Source organism: Mercenaria mercenaria, chromosome 10, assembly GCF_021730395.1.
Source record: "Mercenaria mercenaria strain notata chromosome 10, MADL_Memer_1, whole genome shotgun sequence".
Classification (NCBI taxonomy): Eukaryota; Metazoa; Mollusca; class Bivalvia; order Venerida; family Veneridae; genus Mercenaria; species Mercenaria mercenaria.
In genome coordinates, this window is record NC_069370.1 from 25472456 (window position 1) to 25491853 (window position 19398).

The window sequence follows — 19398 nt, forward strand, 5'->3', positions numbered from 1 at the left end:
AGAAAATTTGACCTCTACAGTATTAACAAAGGTTTTCAATGATTTGACCTAGTGGCCTTATTTTAGACCTCAGGTAACCCAGTTTCAAATCTGATCCGATTTTAGATAAAACATTCCAAAAATGATTTATGATGAAGTAGAACATGTGGCCTCTAGAATTCTTTACAAATTATGTAATGATTTGACCTAGTGACCAAATTTAAGACCTCGAGTAATCCAGTTTTATAATTGACCAAGATTTTATAGAGAAAATCACACAAATGTTTTTGACGATCAAATAAAAATATGGCCTCAAGGTTTTTCTATGATTTGACCTAATTACCTAGTTTTTGACAGATAACTCAATTTTGAACTTGTCCTATATTTCATGGGGGGAAACATTCCAACAAAAAGTTATGATAAGAAGAAATGCAGCCTCTAACAACATGAACACGGGCTTTCTATGATTTCACCTAGTTTAAGACCTTATCTAACAGACATTAACATTTCCCTTAATTTTAAAATCGAAAAGGAGGCATAACTCTGGCTATTAGATTGTTAACCTTGACCATTACCTGATGATCATATACCTGCATTTCAGAATCCACTTGATCCATCCAGCCTTTCAAAAGTATTTACAGGTGTACGGATGGATGGTATGACAAGACAACTTTTGTTTGTGGAGGTATAAAACAAACAAACTAGGGAGACACTTGAACATTTTATTTTATATTGCACTTTATATTTGCCTGAAAGACCAATGTGTACAAAGTAATAGCACTCACACATTAGTATACAACATCCTGTAAAACATACCATTTACTGAATACTTATAACTCTAAAACATACAAGTTAGATGTTTCAAAATATAACCTGCGAGAAATTAGAATTCCATAACAAGAGCAGTCCGTAAGACAGCGCGCTCCACTATTTGGCGACTTGACAGTAAAATGAATTTATGTCTCAATAAGAGACCTCTACTTTAAAAAGAAGATACACCAAGATATAAAAAGACCCTACTACTCAGAGGGGTTAAAGGTCAAGTATGGAAGAGGTACTGATGATGATGGTAAAGATATATTTTGAGTTTCAAGTCATTATCTTATATTGTACTAATGTTATGTCCAGAAAGCAAAGATTGTCAAAACACTAAGTATGAAAGGGGCATAATTCTGTCAAAAATACAATTAGAGTTATGGGGATTGTAACCACACATGCAGATGATGATTATAAAGAAATAGTTTTAATTTCAAGTCATTATCTTTTAAATTACCAAAGATATGTCTAAAAATGAAGCTTTCGAAAATAAAAAACATGAAAATAATTCCGAGTATAACATCTTGGTGACCTTGACCTTGGGTATAATGGGTCCAGCCCCTGCATATACTTTGTTTGTATGCTGGACAATGTATATGTGAAGTTACAGTAAGATATATGCAATAGTAAAAAAGATATGACAGAAAAACAAAGGTTTAACCTTAAAAATTTACTTATTTATTTTGTTGGGTTTAACGTCGCACCGACACAATTATAGATCATATGGCAACTCTCCAGCTTTGATGGTGGAGGAAGACCCCAGGTGCCCCTCCATGCAATATTTCATCACGAGCGGGCACCTGGGTAAAACCACCGACCTTCCGGAAGCCAGCTGGATGGCTTCCTCACATGAAGAATTCAAAGCCCAAAGTGAGGCTCAAACCCACATCGATGAGGGGCAAGTGATTTGAAGTCAGGGACCTTATCCTCTCGGCCACGGAGGCCCCTTAACCTTAAAAATAACCTATGTATAACACTTTGGTGACCTTGACCTTGGGTATAATGGGCCTTACCCCTGCACATACTTTGTTTGAATGCTGGACAATGTTTATGTGAAGTTACAGTAAGATATAAATAATGGTAAGAAAAACAAAGGTTGCCGAAAAACTTTAACCAAGAAAGCTCACGTGGATGCCAATGTGAGTACAATAGCCCCCCTATTCTCTGAATAGTGGAGCTAAAGAAAAGCATTTCAATACTTTCTTTATCATGTAGGTATACACAGTTACACATCACTTAACAAGGGAATCTAAATCTAGATGCCCAACTGCTTGATATTACAGGGAATTTATCTGACTTGAAGTTAAACAAAAGCTGAAAAGAAAAGATGTTTTTTTTTCTATCTTTACCCTTGCTGACCTTTATAACTGTGCACAGACCTAACCCATTTGAACAGACTTGAGAAAGGGTCATGCAAGGATGCTGTTGACTCAGTTTGGTGAACATACATCAAACTGTTTATATGAAGACAGAGTTATGTAGATAAGCAGAACAGCCCAGAGTTAAAACAGTTATCCAGCAGTTGAGATTACTAAAACAATTTCAATCAAAGGCAGAATGTTAAATTTGTAATCTTAAACAGGTATCCCTAAACTGGCAATCTTAAACACATCCTACTGGGAGAGTTGTATGGGCAGAGACACTATTGGAACATTTTAAATAACGTTCTATGCATAAACAAGTGCATAGTGAAGTGTAATTTTAAATTCAAAATTTTGTTTTGTTCTTTCTCATTCAAAATAGATTCATAAAAAACAGCTGAATAATATATCACCTTAAAGCTGATATCTCTAACTGAAACTTGTAAGATGGTAATAAAACTTTTTAAAAATTGATTAAAAATACATATTTCATTTTTCTATAAATAAAACTAAAGCTATCATGAAACAAGTCTGACATTGATTCAATATATATGCTATGTCTCAGCAAAGCAGTCTGACATTGATTCAATATATATGCTATGTCTCAGCAAAGCAGTCTGACATTGATTCAATATATATGCTATGTCTCAGCAAAGCAGATTTTTGCATGACTTCTGTGAATGAAACACCAAGAAACACGATTCCTTAAAGACAACATTGAGAAAATATAAAAACATATATAGCAACAAAAAATCATCTGAATGTCTGCTTACATACAAAATACTTTGTATCAAAGAAGAACTAGAACGTGAACATAAATGTAACATACTGTGACATCATTACTAGTCATCTGGAATTATTTTTTCCTGGATTATAAGTTTGTGTCAATCAATAAAATCAAATCTCAACAAACAAAAGAGAAAAATTCCATTCATGTTACTGATTTTAAAATAAGGAATTCCTTGCTATGATTAAAAACATGAAAGTTTTGAAGAAGAAAATGAAATGATTTCACAGTATCTATAACTGAAGCAGGTAACTGTGAAACAGTGTAGCATTTTCATTAAAGTTTAATTGCATGATGGTGCACAAGTCGATACTGTGATTGGTGCTCTAGAATCATTTACTCTCTATCCACTTCATCTCCTCTTTTATATATATACACTTTTCATTATAATCAGATCTGTATAAAAATTTATTAAAATAAAATGTTGTATATCAGTTATTTAAAAAAATTATATAAAAAAAAACAAGAATCATTTAAGTTTACCGGTACTCTATTTGCAACAAATTAAAACAAGAGGGTCATGATGACCCTAAATCGCTCACCTGAGTAATATGAGCCACATGTTTCAAATGGCAAACTGATACTAAAATATTAGAAAGTATGTCAGTAGATCATATTCATGGTAACTGAAAGTCAGTTTTAAGATCGGTATGCAAAACTGTACATGTAATCCAAATTTCAAAAATAAAGGAAGTAGGTCAGTAAGTCAAGGTCACAGTAAGGTGACACGTAATCACTTGGGTACATCAGGTAAATATAATGAAACAGTCTGGGAAATATTTTTTCCTACATAACTCATTTAACAAGTGACAACCAGTGGGGCCTCTTTTCACCCCTGGGGCATAATTTAAACAATCCTGTTAGAGATCTACTAGGCAATGATACATACCAAATATCAAAGGCCTAGGCCTTGAACTTTCAGACAAGAAGATTTTTATTTTTTTTCTCTATATAAGTCTATGTTAAACTTGGGACCCCCATGGCAGGGCCTGTTTTCACCCCATGGTAATAATTTGAACAATTTTGGTAGAGGACCACAAGGCAATGCAACACACCAAATATCAAAAGCCTAGGCCTTGCAGTTTCAGACAAGAAGATTTTTAAAGTTTTCTCCTATACAAGTCTATGTAAAACTTGGGACCCCGATGCGGGGCATCTTTTCACCCCAGGAACACAATTTGAACAATCTTCATAGAGGACCAAAAGGCAATGCTACATACAAAATATCAAAGGCCTAGGTCTTGTAGTTTCAGACAAGAAGATTTTTAAAGTTTTTTCCTATACAAGTCTATGTAAAACTTTTCACCCCAAGGTAATAATTTGAACAATTTTGGTAGGGGACCACAAGGCAATGCTACATACCAAATATCAAAGGTCTAGGTCTTGTGGTTTTAGACAAGAAGATTTTTTAAAAATTTTCCTATGTAAGTCTATGTAAAACTTGTGACCATGGGACGGGGCCTCTTTTCACCCCAGGGACACAATTTGACCAATCTTGATAGAGGACTATTTGATGATGTCACATGCCAAATATCAAGGCTCTACGTCTTGCATTTTGGACAAGAAGATTTTTATAGTTTTTCCTTTCGGTTGCCATGGCAACCAGAGTTCTGCATGGAATTCAATTCTTTGAAAGATTTTGAAAGGAAACCACCCAAGGATCATTCCTGTGAAGTTTGGTGTAATTCTACCCAGTGGTTTTCAAGAAGAAGATTTTTTTAGAAAATGTTGATGGACGACTGACGACGCACGATGGACATTGAGCGGTCACAAAAGCTAAAAGAGATCTTTAAAATAATAGATGGAATGTTACACAAATGACAATATTAGGTTATTTAACATTGTTCTGAACAATATGGCAATGTGTTTGGATGTGTACCCACTGGAAAAAAAAACACTGATGAGCAGATAGGCAAATCCAAGAGGGAGGTTCTTCTCAGATGTAACAAGTCCAAACATATCCTGTATCGTACAGGGCAATGTCAAATAATCTTTTTATTCCATGCTTATTTTTCTCGGTAAAAAGGAAAGCAATGTAGATAGCCATGGTTTTATCTATCAAATGTGTAAATGCTGCTTCAAGTGTTTAATTGGTTTATGGGTCAATGGCGTTGATCATTTAGTTTACATTGTGATTCAAATCAAAGTAGTTACATTGTCCAATACAGAATATATTTTATCCAATATGGAAATGTAATGGGAGAGTAAAATACTACAAATGGGAACTGCTGATTGGAAGAGAAAAATAGGTATAGAATAAAACAACAACCTACTACTTAACAACATATTCTGACTATCAAAAGCAATAATATAACAAGAAAATATTGGTAAATCTCTCGGATATTCAAAGCAAAAGAGCAGAATTTATCAACTGGGTGGATATGTAGTGAAGCTTCCAAAGAAGTTTCTTAGAACTCAAGCGAATAGTTGTTGAGAAAAAGTTTGCACATGATACGTGCAACTCCTTTTGCAAGAGAAGCATCCTATGAGGTTTCGCTGAATATAAACCAAGGGTTGCTCAGGAATATTCTGGACAAGGATGGCACTATGGCTAACAAATGTTGAATAATCAAAGGGCAATAACTCAATGAAAAATCATCCGGCTGGAACATAAAGATAATATGCGCATAACCTCTCGAGACTGAAGCATCCTATGAAAAGCAGTGAAAAATCATCTGAAAGGAACATGAAGATAACATGCACGTCTCCTTTTGGAAGTAAAGCTTCCTATGAAGTTCTGATGAATTCCATCTAGTGGTTGCTGATGAATACCCCAGACAAGAACTGGTATTACAGTATACTATGTTGAATAATCAAAGCGCCATAACTACTAATAAGTGAAAAATCTGAATGCAGATAATATGCGCATATCCTCTAGAATGAAGCTTCCTATGAAGTTTGACTAAATTCCAGCCAGTGATTGCCGAGGAATACTCCAGACAAGAAATGGTGCTATTGTAGACCAATGTTGAATAATCAAAGGGCAATAACCCAATGAAAAATGATCCAACTGGAATATGAAGATAATATTCACATCTTCTCTTGCGATTAAAGCTTCCTATGAAGTTTTGATGAATTCCAGCCAGTTGTTGCTGAGAAATACTCCCGACAAGACTTGTAGGATGGATAAAAGAAGTGGTGACCATATGCTTACCTTTTGGAGAGCATAAAATATCCTGTCTGTCTTGTGCTTAAGATTCATAGCTAATTGTAAACAAATACAAATACAAAACATGAACAAAAACTTCAACCACCTTTGTTACAGCCATGTCAGTAAAAAATAACAACAGCAAACACAATATATTCATACACGATGCATGTAAACTAATTAAAATTATCATACTTGCTGTTACAATCTTGAACAAGTATAACAATATTTATCATAAAAGCATATTAATTTCATTCAGTCAGCTAATTTTGCTACGTGTCATGAAAGATACTAGAAGAAACCCATGTCCCCATGTAAACTATTGTTTATTAGAAATTGGCAAATTAATTTCATAGTTTCAAAAGAATTAAGAACTGACAATTTTCAAACATTTCAACCATATCTCAAGTTACTTGCAGCAAACATAGCCGTCAGGTGACAAAAACCTTGAGAGATGGTCAAACTATTTTGAAAACTGCAATAATTAAGAGTATGAATCTAGAGCTGCACTGATATCCTTGTCTTTACTGACATCCTTGTCTTTACTAATAAGAAGGCAGATAGAAATGAGGACATAATTTCCTGTCAATAATGTACCAACATTACATCATTTTCTGATTTTAACTGACTAACTACATGTATGAAAGTATAAATTTCTATGTAAAAATATGCTGAAATTACATTGATCACAATAACTATAGCTTTGTGAGAGTTCAGATACATTACCCGCTATCTTGGCGGTGTTATACCCGGACATTTATGGTTGTTTAATAATAATGGAATGATATTTTATATTAAATGATAATTCATCAATGAATGTGTGTATAAAATTTGATGATTAAAACTCCATTTATATTCTGTATAAAAGTATATAAATCATGTTCTTTTATAAATAGTTAAAAAAAACAACAAGACATGAACAAAGTAAATAAAGCTAAACAAATACTGGCACTGAGGTTAATTGCTTCGCTGCATGGAATACGATATGTACGATCTCGTTGCACTGTGTAAACACTCCTGTCATCCTGTGGGCATACAACTCCCTGATCCTGAAAATATATCAAAATATTTATAGTCTAAATGTTTTTCCTTAGATAAAGCTATAAACCAATGACATATTTCAATCCTCATAACCTTAGGATGGCCAGCACATATTTATGCAATCTCACCAGGCATATGTATGTTTTTGACAACACAGAAAATGATGTCACTCGACCTTCAGCTCTTTCCGGAAGTAAAGAAAATGAAAGTAGTAGAAATGATAAACTTGAAAACGAAAGCCGTATTTTGATTCGTAGATAGTCAGGGGTCACCCCGTCTAAATGTATGCGCATGGACTTTTTTTTTTTTTTTTTTTTTTTTGCTATTGAGGAGTCAATTTTCAGCACTTTCATACGAATTGAAATTACCTGGGCTTTAGTACGGCATGTCAGCTTTTCATTTACAAAAATATATTTGAGCTCGGAAAAAACACAAATCCCACAGGGGTCCGTAACGGACCAAGGGTACATTGATAATTTCGGAACTTCATCAAATCGCTCAAAATGTCATTTTTGATGTTGTCTGAGAGTGTCAGTATATGCCTCAGATGTAAGATATAACCGTATTTGAGAGCTGCAGACCTAGACATTTCAGAAATATTTTCAAAATAAATTTCGTGTAATAAATGTTGTTTCTATGCAAGCGTGAAAGGGCCATCAGACGCTAATACGTTTTAGTACGTTAAGGCTGCAGAAAGGATATACCTTAAACCTCCAAGGCAGACCTACAGGTCAACAAGAGCGCCGTCAAGGGTTACATCAGAGGATGGGAGCAAAATTTAAAGAACTTGACTGTTGAAGCCCAAAGGACAGGAACAACAAAAAGAAGAAAATCCAGAAAAAAATTCTAAGTCCACAAAAAAATTCTTACCAGGTAAAGTTATGTCAAACTACACCTAAAAATTGGAGGTACCATCCATGTTGTACCACAGAAAAGTGGTCTCGGTTTTTCCCTACGGCAAATAATAAAAAGTTTCAAAATAAGCTATTTATAGTAACAAAAAAGGGAAGTAATACAAAAAAACATTATTGTTAGAGAACAAAAAAGGGATCTGCTAAATAAAAACAAGAGCACTGCAATGCAGAGCAATATACACAAAGCAAAGTCATATATGACATCTGACCCCCAAGTGTGACCTTGACCTTGAAGCGAGTCATCTAAAACATGCGCTCTGCACGTCGCCTCAGTGTGGTGAACATTTGTGCCAAGTTTCTTTGAAATCCTCCAAGCAGTTCAAGAGTTACAGAGTGGACACAGCAAAGTCATATATGACCTTTCACTCCTGTGACCTTGACCTTGAAGCTAGTCACCTGAAACAAGCGCTCTGCATGTCGTTTCAGTGTGGTGAACATTTGTGCCAAGTTTCTTTGAAATCCTTTAAACAGTTCAAGAGTTACAGAGCGGACACGAAACACACTCATATGACCTTTAACCCCTATGTGTGACCTTGACCTTGAAGCTAGTCATCTGAAACAAGCGCTCTGCACATCATCTCCATGTGGTGAACATTTGTGTCAAGTTTCTTTGAAATCCTTCAAGGGGTTCAAGAGTTACAGAGCGGACACGAAATTGCTAACGGACGGACGGACGGACACCGGCGTCATAACATAATACATCCCTTTGGGCGTATAAAAAACCAGACTGGCTACAACTCTATATTTACATATGTTCTAAATGTGTGTCTATTGGACACTACTGCCCCCCCACCACCCCCTCCATCTTGTCACTGTACAAGGTTTCATGACTAGGTGAAATATTTTTTTAAATAAATACAACACAAACCTTAAAGTACTTTATGTGTATTTTAACTCTGGCTGAGTGAAATTCCACACAGAAAAACATGTATACAACTTCACATGCTATATAACAATCCTCTAATTTTTCATGAGAGTAGAATATTTTGAGATACATGGTACAGAAACATTTTGGCCCTTTTTTTTCATATTCTTGACTGTCGAGGGCCATAACTCTGGTCTAGCTTTGTGAAATCGCAATTAAAACACCAGTTGCACAACTTCACATGCCTCAATTTCAGTTTATACTTCTCTCATGTCATAATACACGACAATATATATACTGAATAACAATCTAGTGAGGTCGGATGACTCTAGGTCAAATTTGAAATACTTGAGATATTCACAATATTTCAGACAGATGAATGGACAGACAAACATACGGACAAGGGAAAATCAAACAAAAATGTGCATTTTACATTTAAGTTGCGCAACATGGAAAACATGTTCTGTGATCTGACTTTATGAACAGTCTGTTATTATTCTTCTTGGTTGCATTCTATGCTTCCAAAGGAACTTTTTATAGATTTAATTTTTAATTTATGCTTCTGCAATAGCCCTTGTTAGTTTACCTTTTTGTCTTGTAAGATAATTAATTACTCTGAAATATGTAACACTTGAAAGAAGAGGAAACCAAAACTAATTTTCTGGAGTTTGTTTGTTTTGGGTTTAACGCCGTTTTTCAACAGTATTTCAGTCATGTAATGGCAGGCAGTTAACCTAACCAGTATTCCTGGAATCTGTACCAGTACAAACCTGTTCTCCGCAAGTAACTGCCAACTTGCCCACATGAATCAGAGGTGGAGGACTAGTGATTTCAGACACAATGTCGTTTATCAAATAGTCACGTAGAACATACACCCCGCCCGAGGATCGAACTTGCAACCCCGTGATCCCTAGACCAACGCTCTTACCTGGAGTAAATCAAGATTAAATAAGTTACAGTCTGGATATTAAATAGATCATGTTGTTTAAGTGTACCGAGACTGAAAGTCTAGATGTTAACTCCAGACGGTAGCTATGTAACAACAATTCATTCCTGAACGATGAAGGATACCTAAAACTTAGGGTTGATTCACAAACAAAAAATCCACTATTTTTGCTATTTCAAGGACCATAACTCTGTAATAAGCGCTAAGATTCTCAAGAAGAATGCCAAGTGTGCAAGGTCACATCATGATCACAGGGTTCCCACAAAGAAGAGAAAACAAAATTCCCTGACCAAATTCCAATTTTCCCTGACCATAACTTTCACATTCCGAGATGCTTAACTGGTCATCTATCGGTAAATGTTGGCCTCAATTCTCCCCATCAGCCAACCTTACCACCTTTGTGGTTATAATGATAAGTAAAGGATATAAAAAAAGAAAGTCTGTTCCATCTCAACAAACTACTACATTATTTTAGTGCAATGTAATAGACCATAAGAAAGGTCCATACTATTCACTAAAAGACTACCTATGATCAGGTTTTGGATATTACTACTGCGCAAATTCAGACGAATGTACCGCATTCTGTGAAAATTTGCCCTTATTCATACATTTTTTGTAGAAAATGGCATTTTTCACTTAATTTATAGAGGTAGTTCACTTGCATGTGTGTTGCAGTATATTTAGAAGTTGTTTGTTTCTTTTACATTACAGTAGTTGAGTTTACATTGTGCAAAAAATAATTAAAGGTCTGACACAAAATCATCTAAAGCAGAAATGCCTGTTTATTTTCAAAACTTGAAGATTCCTGAACTCAGTGAATAAAATACATATTATTCAGCTCAAATACCTCAACATATCAGTATTATGGTAAATGGCTGAAAAGAATGTACATAGTCTAATCCGAATGCTTTACACATTTTTAATATGCTGATTTACTTTTCCAGTTGGAGCATAGTACTTTACTTACACCCTTTGTATGTACCTCAATAGTAGTGTTTTAATTTCTTTTTTGTTTAACTAGATGTGAATCTATGATGCCAAATATGTACTGGTACTAATAATTGCTCAAAGTAATGTAATTTATTTGCATCTTTTCTACATTTTCCCTTAATTTTTCAGTCTTTCTCTGTCAGCTAAATTCTAAGGTATTTCAGGGTAAAATTAAGATGGTGCAAAGCATATTAAAATTGACTTTTACTTTTAACAAAATCCACCACTAATAACTTATTCATACAAAATAAATCAAACTTCTACTCTAAAGTCAAACAAAGTATTAATTGAGAGAAAAGAACATATATGATATTATAATGACGAAATAATTTTTCAAGTATGCAGGACTACACAATTCATAGCATTCATACATTATACTGTGCAAGTCAAACTGAAAGGATATGACCTTGCTTAACAGAACTTAATTCTCTTCAATTTTTTAAATAATTTTGTTAAACAGATTTAATGACAGACAAACCATAATTTTTCGATGTGAAATGCAGAAAATATTAAAGTGCTAACTGAATTATTTTTAAAAATGCTTGGTTCAGCCAAAAGCAAAGAAACTGTCTTTGCCTTTTATTTTCATTCTTTTTGCTTTTTCACAAATCCATTCTTCTGCTTGGTCCAAATTTCGCTGACTTTTGCCCAATTTCCGAATTTCCCTGACCAGTTACAAAATTCTCTGACTTTTCCCTGACCTTGAAAAAAACAACTTTTTTCCATGACTTTTCCCTGACCATAGGAACCCTGGATCAAGACTCGTGCATAGTTTCATGACTTTACATAAATTATTTTTGAGCTAGGCACGTTATTAGTTGAAAATGTGAATTTTTGACTATTTCAGGGGCCATGATTTTAACAAGAGGGTCATGATGACCCTGGACCGCTCACCTGAATAATATGAGTTACATGTTTAAAATGTCAAACTGATGATAAAATATTAAGAAAGTCAGTAGGTCACATTCATGGCCAATGAAATTCAGTTTTACGATTTGTGTGCAAAACTGTGTATGTCATCAAAATTTCAAGGCTGTATCTTAAACAAGAGGACCATGATGGTCCTGAATCGCTCACCTCTTCCCACATGACTCAGTTCTGAGTATGACGTCGTTTTTTTCTATTATTTGACATAGTGACCTAGTTTTTGAGCTCATGTGACCCAGTTTTGAACTTGACCTAGATATTATCAAGATAAAAATTCTGACCAATTTTCATGAAGATCCATTGAAAAATATGGTCTCTAGAGAGGTTACAAGGTTTTTCTATTATTTGACCTATTGACCTAGTTTTCGAAGGTACGTGACCCTGTTTTGAACTTTACCTAGATATCATCAAGGTGAACATTCTCACTAATTTTCATGAAGATCTCATGCAAAATATAGCCTCTAGAGAAGTCACAAGGTTTTTCTATTTTTATACCTACTGGCCTAGTTTTTGACCGCACATGACCCACTTTCGAAACTGACCTAGATATCATCAAGGTGAACATTCAGATCAATTTTCATGAAGATCCATTGAAAAATATGGCCTCTAGAGAGGTCAAAAGATTTTAATAATTTTAGACCTACTGACCTAGTTTTTGACCGCAGTTGACTCAGTTTCAAACTTGACCTAGATATCATCAAGATGAACATTCAGACCAACTTTCATACAGATCCAATGAAAAGTATGGCCTCTAGAGGGGTCACAATGTTTTTTATTATTTGACCTACTGACCTAGTTTTTTATGGCATGTGACCCAGTTTCAAACTTGACCTAGATATCATCAAGGTGAACATTCTGACCAATTTTTATGAATATCCATTCACAAGTATGGCCTCTAGAGAGGTCACAAGGTTTTTCTATTTTTAGACCTACTGACCTCGTTTTTGACCGCACATGACCCTGTTTCAAACTTGACCTAGATATCATCAAGATGAACATTCAGACCAATTTTCATACAGATCCAATGAAAAATATGGCCTTTAGAGAGGTCACAAGGTTTTTCTATTATTTGACCTACTGACCTAGTTTTTGATGGCACGTGACTCACTTTCGAACTTGACCTAGATATCATCGAGATGAACATTCAGATTAACTTTCATACAGATCCCATGAAAAATATGGCCTCTAGAGAGGTCACAAGGTTTTTCTATTTTCTGACCTACTGACCTAGTTTTTGATGGCACGTGACCCACTTTCGAACTTGACCTAGATATCATCAAGGTGAACGTTCTGACCAATTTTCATGAAGATGTCATGAAATATATGGCCTCTAGAGAGGTCACAAGTTTTTTCTATTTTTAGACCTACTGACCTAGTTTTTGACAGCACGTGACCCAGTTTCGAACTTGACCTAGATATCATCAAGATAAACATTCGGACCAATTTTCATACAGATCCAATGAAAAATATGGCCCATAGAGAGGTCACAAGGTTTTTCTATTATTTGACCTACTGACCTAGTTTTTGATGGCACGTGACCCACTTTCGAACTTGACCTAGATATCATTGGGGTGAACATTCAGATTAACTTTCATACAGATCCCATGAAAAATATGGCCTCTAGAGAGGTCACAAGGTTTTTCTATTATTTGACCTACTGACCTAGTTTTTGATGGCACGTGACCCACTTTCGAACTTGACCTAGATATCATCAAGGTGAACGTTCTGACCAATTTTCATGCAGATGTCATGAAATATATGGCCTCTAGAGAGGTCACAAGGTTTTTCTATTTTTAGACCTACTGACCTAGTTTTTGACAGCACGCAACCAGTTTCAAATTGACCCAAGTATCATCAAGATGAACATTCAGACCAGCTTTCATACAGATCCCATGAAAAGTATGGCCTTTAGAGAGGTCACAAGGTTTTTCTATTATTTGACCTACTGACCTATTTTTTGATGGCACGTGACCGAGTTTCGAACTTGACCTAGATATCATCAAGGTGAACGTTCTGACCAATTTTCATGAAGATCTTGTGAAATATATGGCCTCTAGAGAGGTCACAAGGTTTTTCTATTTTTAGACCTACTGATCTAGTTTTTGATGGCACGTGACCCAGTTTCAAACTTGACCTAGATATCATCAAGATGAACATTCTGACCAACTTTCATAAAGATCCCATGAAAATTGTGACCTCTAGAGTGGTCACAAGGTTTTTCTATTCTTAGACCTACTGACCTAGTTTTTGACCGCACGGGACCAAGTTTCAAACTTGACCTAGATATCATCAAGATGAACATTCTTACCAACTTTCATATAGATCCCATTAAATGTGACCTCTAGAGTGGTCACAAGCAAAAGTTTACGGACGCACGGACGGACGGACGACGGACACCGCACGATCACAAAAGCTCACCTTGTCACTTTGTAAAAACAAGAAAGTAGGTCAGTAGGTCAAGGTCACAGTCAAGTGACATCATATTACTTGGGGTCATCAGGTAATTATAATTAAACAGTCTTGGAAATAGGATCAGATGATTTCTTAAGTATTTTTCCTATATAACTCACATAAGTTTTTCCTTTTGGTTGCCATGGCAACCAGAGTTCTGCATGGAATTCAATTCTTTGAACAATTTTGAAAGGGGGCCACCGAAGGATCATTCCTGTGAACTTTGGTGTAATTCTGCCCAATGGTTTTCAAGAAGAAGATTTTTTTAGAAATTGTTGACGGACGACGGACTACGCACGATGGACATCAAGCGGTCACAATAGCTCACCTTGTCACTTCGTGACAGGTGAGTGAGCTAAAAATCTAAGTTAAAAAGGGACATAATTCTGTCAAAATTCAAACCAGAGTTATGGGGAATGTTTCTCCTGGTGTAGACTTTGATGGTAAACAAGTATTTAAGTTTCAAGCTTTGATAGTAACAGAGATATCTGACTTTATCAAAAACTTTAACCAAAAAAGTTAAAAAGGAGCATAATTCTGTCAAAATTCAAACCAGGGTTATGTGAATTGTGTCTCCTGGTGTAGATTTTGATGGTTAATAACTATTTTGAGTCAAAAGCTTTAATAGTAACAGAGATACATTTTTGTATTTGACTTTATCAAAAATTTTAACAAAAAATTCAAAGTTAACAAGAGGGTCATGATGACACTGAATCGCTCACCTGAGTAATATGAGCCAAGTTTCAAATGGCAAACTGATGCTAAAACATCAGAAAGTAGGTCAAATTCATGGTCACTGAAAGTCAGTTTTAAGATCGGTATGCAAAACTGTACATGTCATCTAAATTTCAAGGCTGTATCTTAAACAAGAGCTGGCCCCCCGTAAGACAGCGCGCTCGGCTTTTCTGAGTGCTTGACTCTGAATTAGAGCTTTGCCAGTAAAAAAAAAAATCAAAGTTAAAAAGGGACATAACACTGTCAAAATTCAAACAGAGTTATGGGGATTGTTTCTCCTGGTGTAGACTTTGACGGTTAACAAGTATTTTAAGTTTCAAGTCAAAAGCTTTGATAGTAACAGAGATATCTGACTTTATCAAAAACTTTAACCAACGGCGACAGCGATGCCGGGGCAAGTACAATAGCTCTACTTTTTCTTCGAAAAGTCGAGCTAATAAGGAGTGGAAACAGACAAAAAATAAGAGGTGTACAAGTTTACATCATGATAAAGACTCAAGCAAGTTTACATCAAAAGAAACCATTTTCAGTCTCAAGGTCACTAAAACCTTACCCTTTGGCATACTGACCCAAATATATATGGGTCCTCTAATGACCACTGGCAATCATTCTATGAAGTTTGACGACTATTGGCCTAAGTGTTCTTCAGTTATTGATTGGAAACAGACAGATGGACTGTCTGACTACTTTATGCCTCCTCATTGGTGGGTGGGGTGGGGGGAGGGTATAAAAGGCAAAACAGTTATGGAACCTTGTTACTGCAGGCCAAACAGGCAAGTGCAATAGCTCTTCCCATTCTCCAAATAGCTGAACTAGAAATGGTCATAATGGCTGAAAACAAAGCTTCTTAAAGGCCCTTAGTTTTGCATCATGTGTGAATATACTTACTTTGCATATTTCTGTACAAGATGGACAGGTGATATTTCCTCTATATAACCACTGGTTATCGGCATAATCTATCATCAACACCTGTCCGCCATAATAACACCTGTACCCTCTTTCCATAACATATATTGTCAAACCCGTGTCTGACCTACATTCATACTCATAACATCCACTCCCTGAGTGAGGCCTGAAAATGTTGTTACATCTCTTTAGTGCCCATCCACTACCATGATTAAAACATTTAGATCTCGGACTATATTTCTCTAGTAGGTAATTTTGGCTTGGTTCAAGAGTGTTTTGCACTAAGGCACAGCGTGAGCCTCGTATAAAGTCACTATCTTGTTTCCAAACAAATTCTTGTAGGTATGGACAATAGTCTGCTAAAGCTACACTGCCTCCAAATCTACCCACTTCCGATGAAGGAACTCCTGGTATTGACCTGAAATACTGAAAAATACACAGGAAATTTGAATTTATTTATTTATTTGGGTTTTATGGCACACCAACACAGTATAGGTAATATGTCGCCAAACAGGACTACAAATTTTGGTTTCACATCTCATTTACATCGAAATAAAAACATGAGGTATGGAATCAAAATTTGCATACCTGCTGGAATCACAGAGTTACAGCAAAACCAAGTGTTAAGACCCTATTAGTCGCCTCTTACGATCATGCAAGGGTAAGGCAGTGGTTCCAATTCTTTTCATACATAGATCGTCCCAGAACCATATGGGGCCAGGAAATTTGAAACAGAGTTACAGAGTCACCAACATCACCCACCTAAGGACTTTTTTCACAAAACATATTGTCAATACAACATCTTCTAATTAAGGGAGGCAACATGCTAAAAATATATGTAAGCTCATTTATAGTCACCAACAGTAATCCATATGGACAACTCCTCAGAAAGACTGTTAGTAATGTTAGTGGGAGGACTTTGCAAGATACAGAAGACGCTCCAATTCAAGAAGCTTTCCTGGTTCTTTGGCATACTAGGTGTAAAGCACCCATACATAGGACTCTTATCCCAATGTTAGTAATTTTCAGTTGAAGGAGCAGGAGCTCGAACTGATGACCCCTGATTTTGCAGTCAGACACTGGACCACTGCATAACTATATATCACGTCTTGGTTGAAGAGGTTATATAGTTTGAAACTGTCTGGTGAATCTGTATTTCAAATATTTAATGTGTTTTTATTTTTAAAATGGTTAGATAAAACTACAGCTATCACTGAAGGTGATGAATGTACCTTCCGCACGCACTGACACAGTACATTGCAATTTGACGCACACAAGACTGCATAATTATGTGGACTGTATGTGTAAAGACATTATGTATATAGTATAGTAACAAAAAACAAACTCTATGTATATAGTGTAGTAACAAAAAACAAACTCTATGTATATAGTGTAGTAACAAAAAACAAAGTCCCATAACTCTGCAGAATATTTATCTAAAAGAGCGTAACATGCACCATGCACAAGTAGGGTTGGTACTGATCACTTGTGTTAAGTTTCATTAAATTGTGTGCATGGGTTCAGGAGATAAGGCGTGCACAAGATTGCATATATGCAGACTGTATGTATATAGTATAGTAACAAAAATGAAAGTCCCGTAACTCTGCAAATACTTTTTTCTGAAAGAACCTAACATGCATCATGCACAACTACTGTTGTTACTGATCACTTGTGTGAAGTTTCATTAAATTGTGTCATGGGGATGAAGAGACTTGAAAGAACCTACTACTGTTTGCAGATCAAATTGCCCTTTCATCTTTTTTAAAATCGATAGAATTTTACCTTTACGTCACAATAGCGGCGATGCTGAAGCTATTTTTGGACCTAGTCTATACAGGTAACTCCGCCCTTTCAGTATTATTTTCTGATACGAGGTAAGATTAATTTACCCGTACACTGAATGAAATTGTTTACGTTGGCCACTACACGACTGAGAATTTTAAAAGATAAAATGTTGATTAAACGGTTGTTTGACTGAAAAGTAAAACATTAAATTCTTAAATAAATGCACTCCATTTAAGTGGCTTGGATGTGAAAAATACGAAACCCTCTAATACATTACGGGCATTGTCCTGCCTAAATTTCATAGCCTTTCGCTGCAGACTTTTAAATAATATATGTTGTGTAAGTGTTGTAGTCGCTCATTTCAAATAACTGCAACTGCCATTGACCGAAAGTCATATAAATAATAAGTCTACAAATAACTGAGACAGTGTATAAACGACGGGCATTAAACCCTTCAAATAAATAGTAGATATTTACATACATGTGTTTTATAGGATATGTGAAGACTCCCCCACCCCATCCCACACACAAACACACACTAATCAGAAAAAATAAATAAAAGTCTAGGTTGTAACTAAAAAAAAATATAATGGACTTGGATTTGCAATAGTTGAATTACGTACGGAACATTTTTATGATGAATCGATCAACCTTTTTGGCAGTAGGTTGAGTGTGTGCCGCAAAAGTTGATGTGGTAACCAAAGCGTTGACATAAACCAATATCCAAAATCTTAGGATGCATTTTGCCTAAGTTTATCAGATATTTATGGATATCACAGTTACAAGTATTGTGTAGCTTGAATTAAGGGACTAGAAATTGCTATAGACGCAAATATTTTCCCTCATTGAAAATAATTGTTAAAACAAACATGGAACGCTGTTCCCATTTGAACGTAGTAGTTGGAATACGAATATTTTACTTTTTTAAGAACGTGTTCATTATATTTACGTTATTTTACTTCTTTTCAATCATATACCGGGCCTATTTTTAGACATAATTACTATGAGCCCTGATAAGAGTCAGAGCACGCGCTTTGCATAGAGTGAAAGCGAACGTTTTGTATGTCATAGTGTTGGGTGGGTCAATCATTTTACTTGAGGTGTGACGTAAAGAAACAAGAGCTGTCAGTGGACAGCACGCTCGACTATTCTCAGTGCTTGATAGTATAATATAAGCTATGAGTAAAACTTTAACATTACAATAAGCATATTCTAAGTCGAAAAGGGGCCATAATTCAGTCAAAATGCTTGATAGAGTTGCCTCCTCCTTTTTACAGACTGGGGTCATGATGGTAAACAAGTATGCAAAATATGAAAGCAATATCTCAATGAACTTTGAAAATATTTGGGGTGGTACGCAAACTTTAACATTTGTGTGACGCTCACGCCGACGCTGGGGCGAGTAGGATAGCTCCCCTATTCTTCGAATAGTCGAGTTAAAAGGATGCATTGACAAGGTGGATACAGTAAAAAGCTAGCAGATGGGCGGGGTTAACCTGTCAGGAAAACTCCAAAAATAGCTTCAGCTTCACCGCTTTTGTGACGTAAATGTATAACTCTGTCGATTTCGAAAAATGTGAAAGGGCAATTTTATCTGCAAACAGTTAACTATTAAGTTTCATGACCTTAGGCCCAAGCATTTTTGAATTATCATCCGGAAACCGTTTAACTGTTCTGGGTCACAGTGATCTTGACCTTTGACCTACTGACCTCAAAATCAATAAGGGTTGTCTGCTGGTCATGATCA

At 35.7% G+C, this 19398-nt stretch overlaps 1 protein-coding gene across 3 annotated transcripts in view; it reads right to left on the minus strand.

The window, feature by feature from the left end:
- Positions 1-687: 687 nt before the first annotated feature.
- Positions 688-19398, minus strand: part of LOC123559600 (leishmanolysin-like peptidase) — a 104437-nt gene continuing 85726 nt past the window's right edge. For all 3 annotated transcript variants that reach the window (XM_045351565.2, XM_045351563.2, XM_045351569.2), the window contains 2 exons: positions 15849-16292; positions 688-7140 (listed from right to left, as the gene is read on the minus strand). In XM_045351565.2, coding sequence (XP_045207500.1) covers positions 6988-7140; positions 15849-16292 — 597 coding nt within the window. In that variant the 3' untranslated portion in view covers positions 688-6987. The remainder of the gene's footprint in view (positions 7141-15848; positions 16293-19398) is intronic.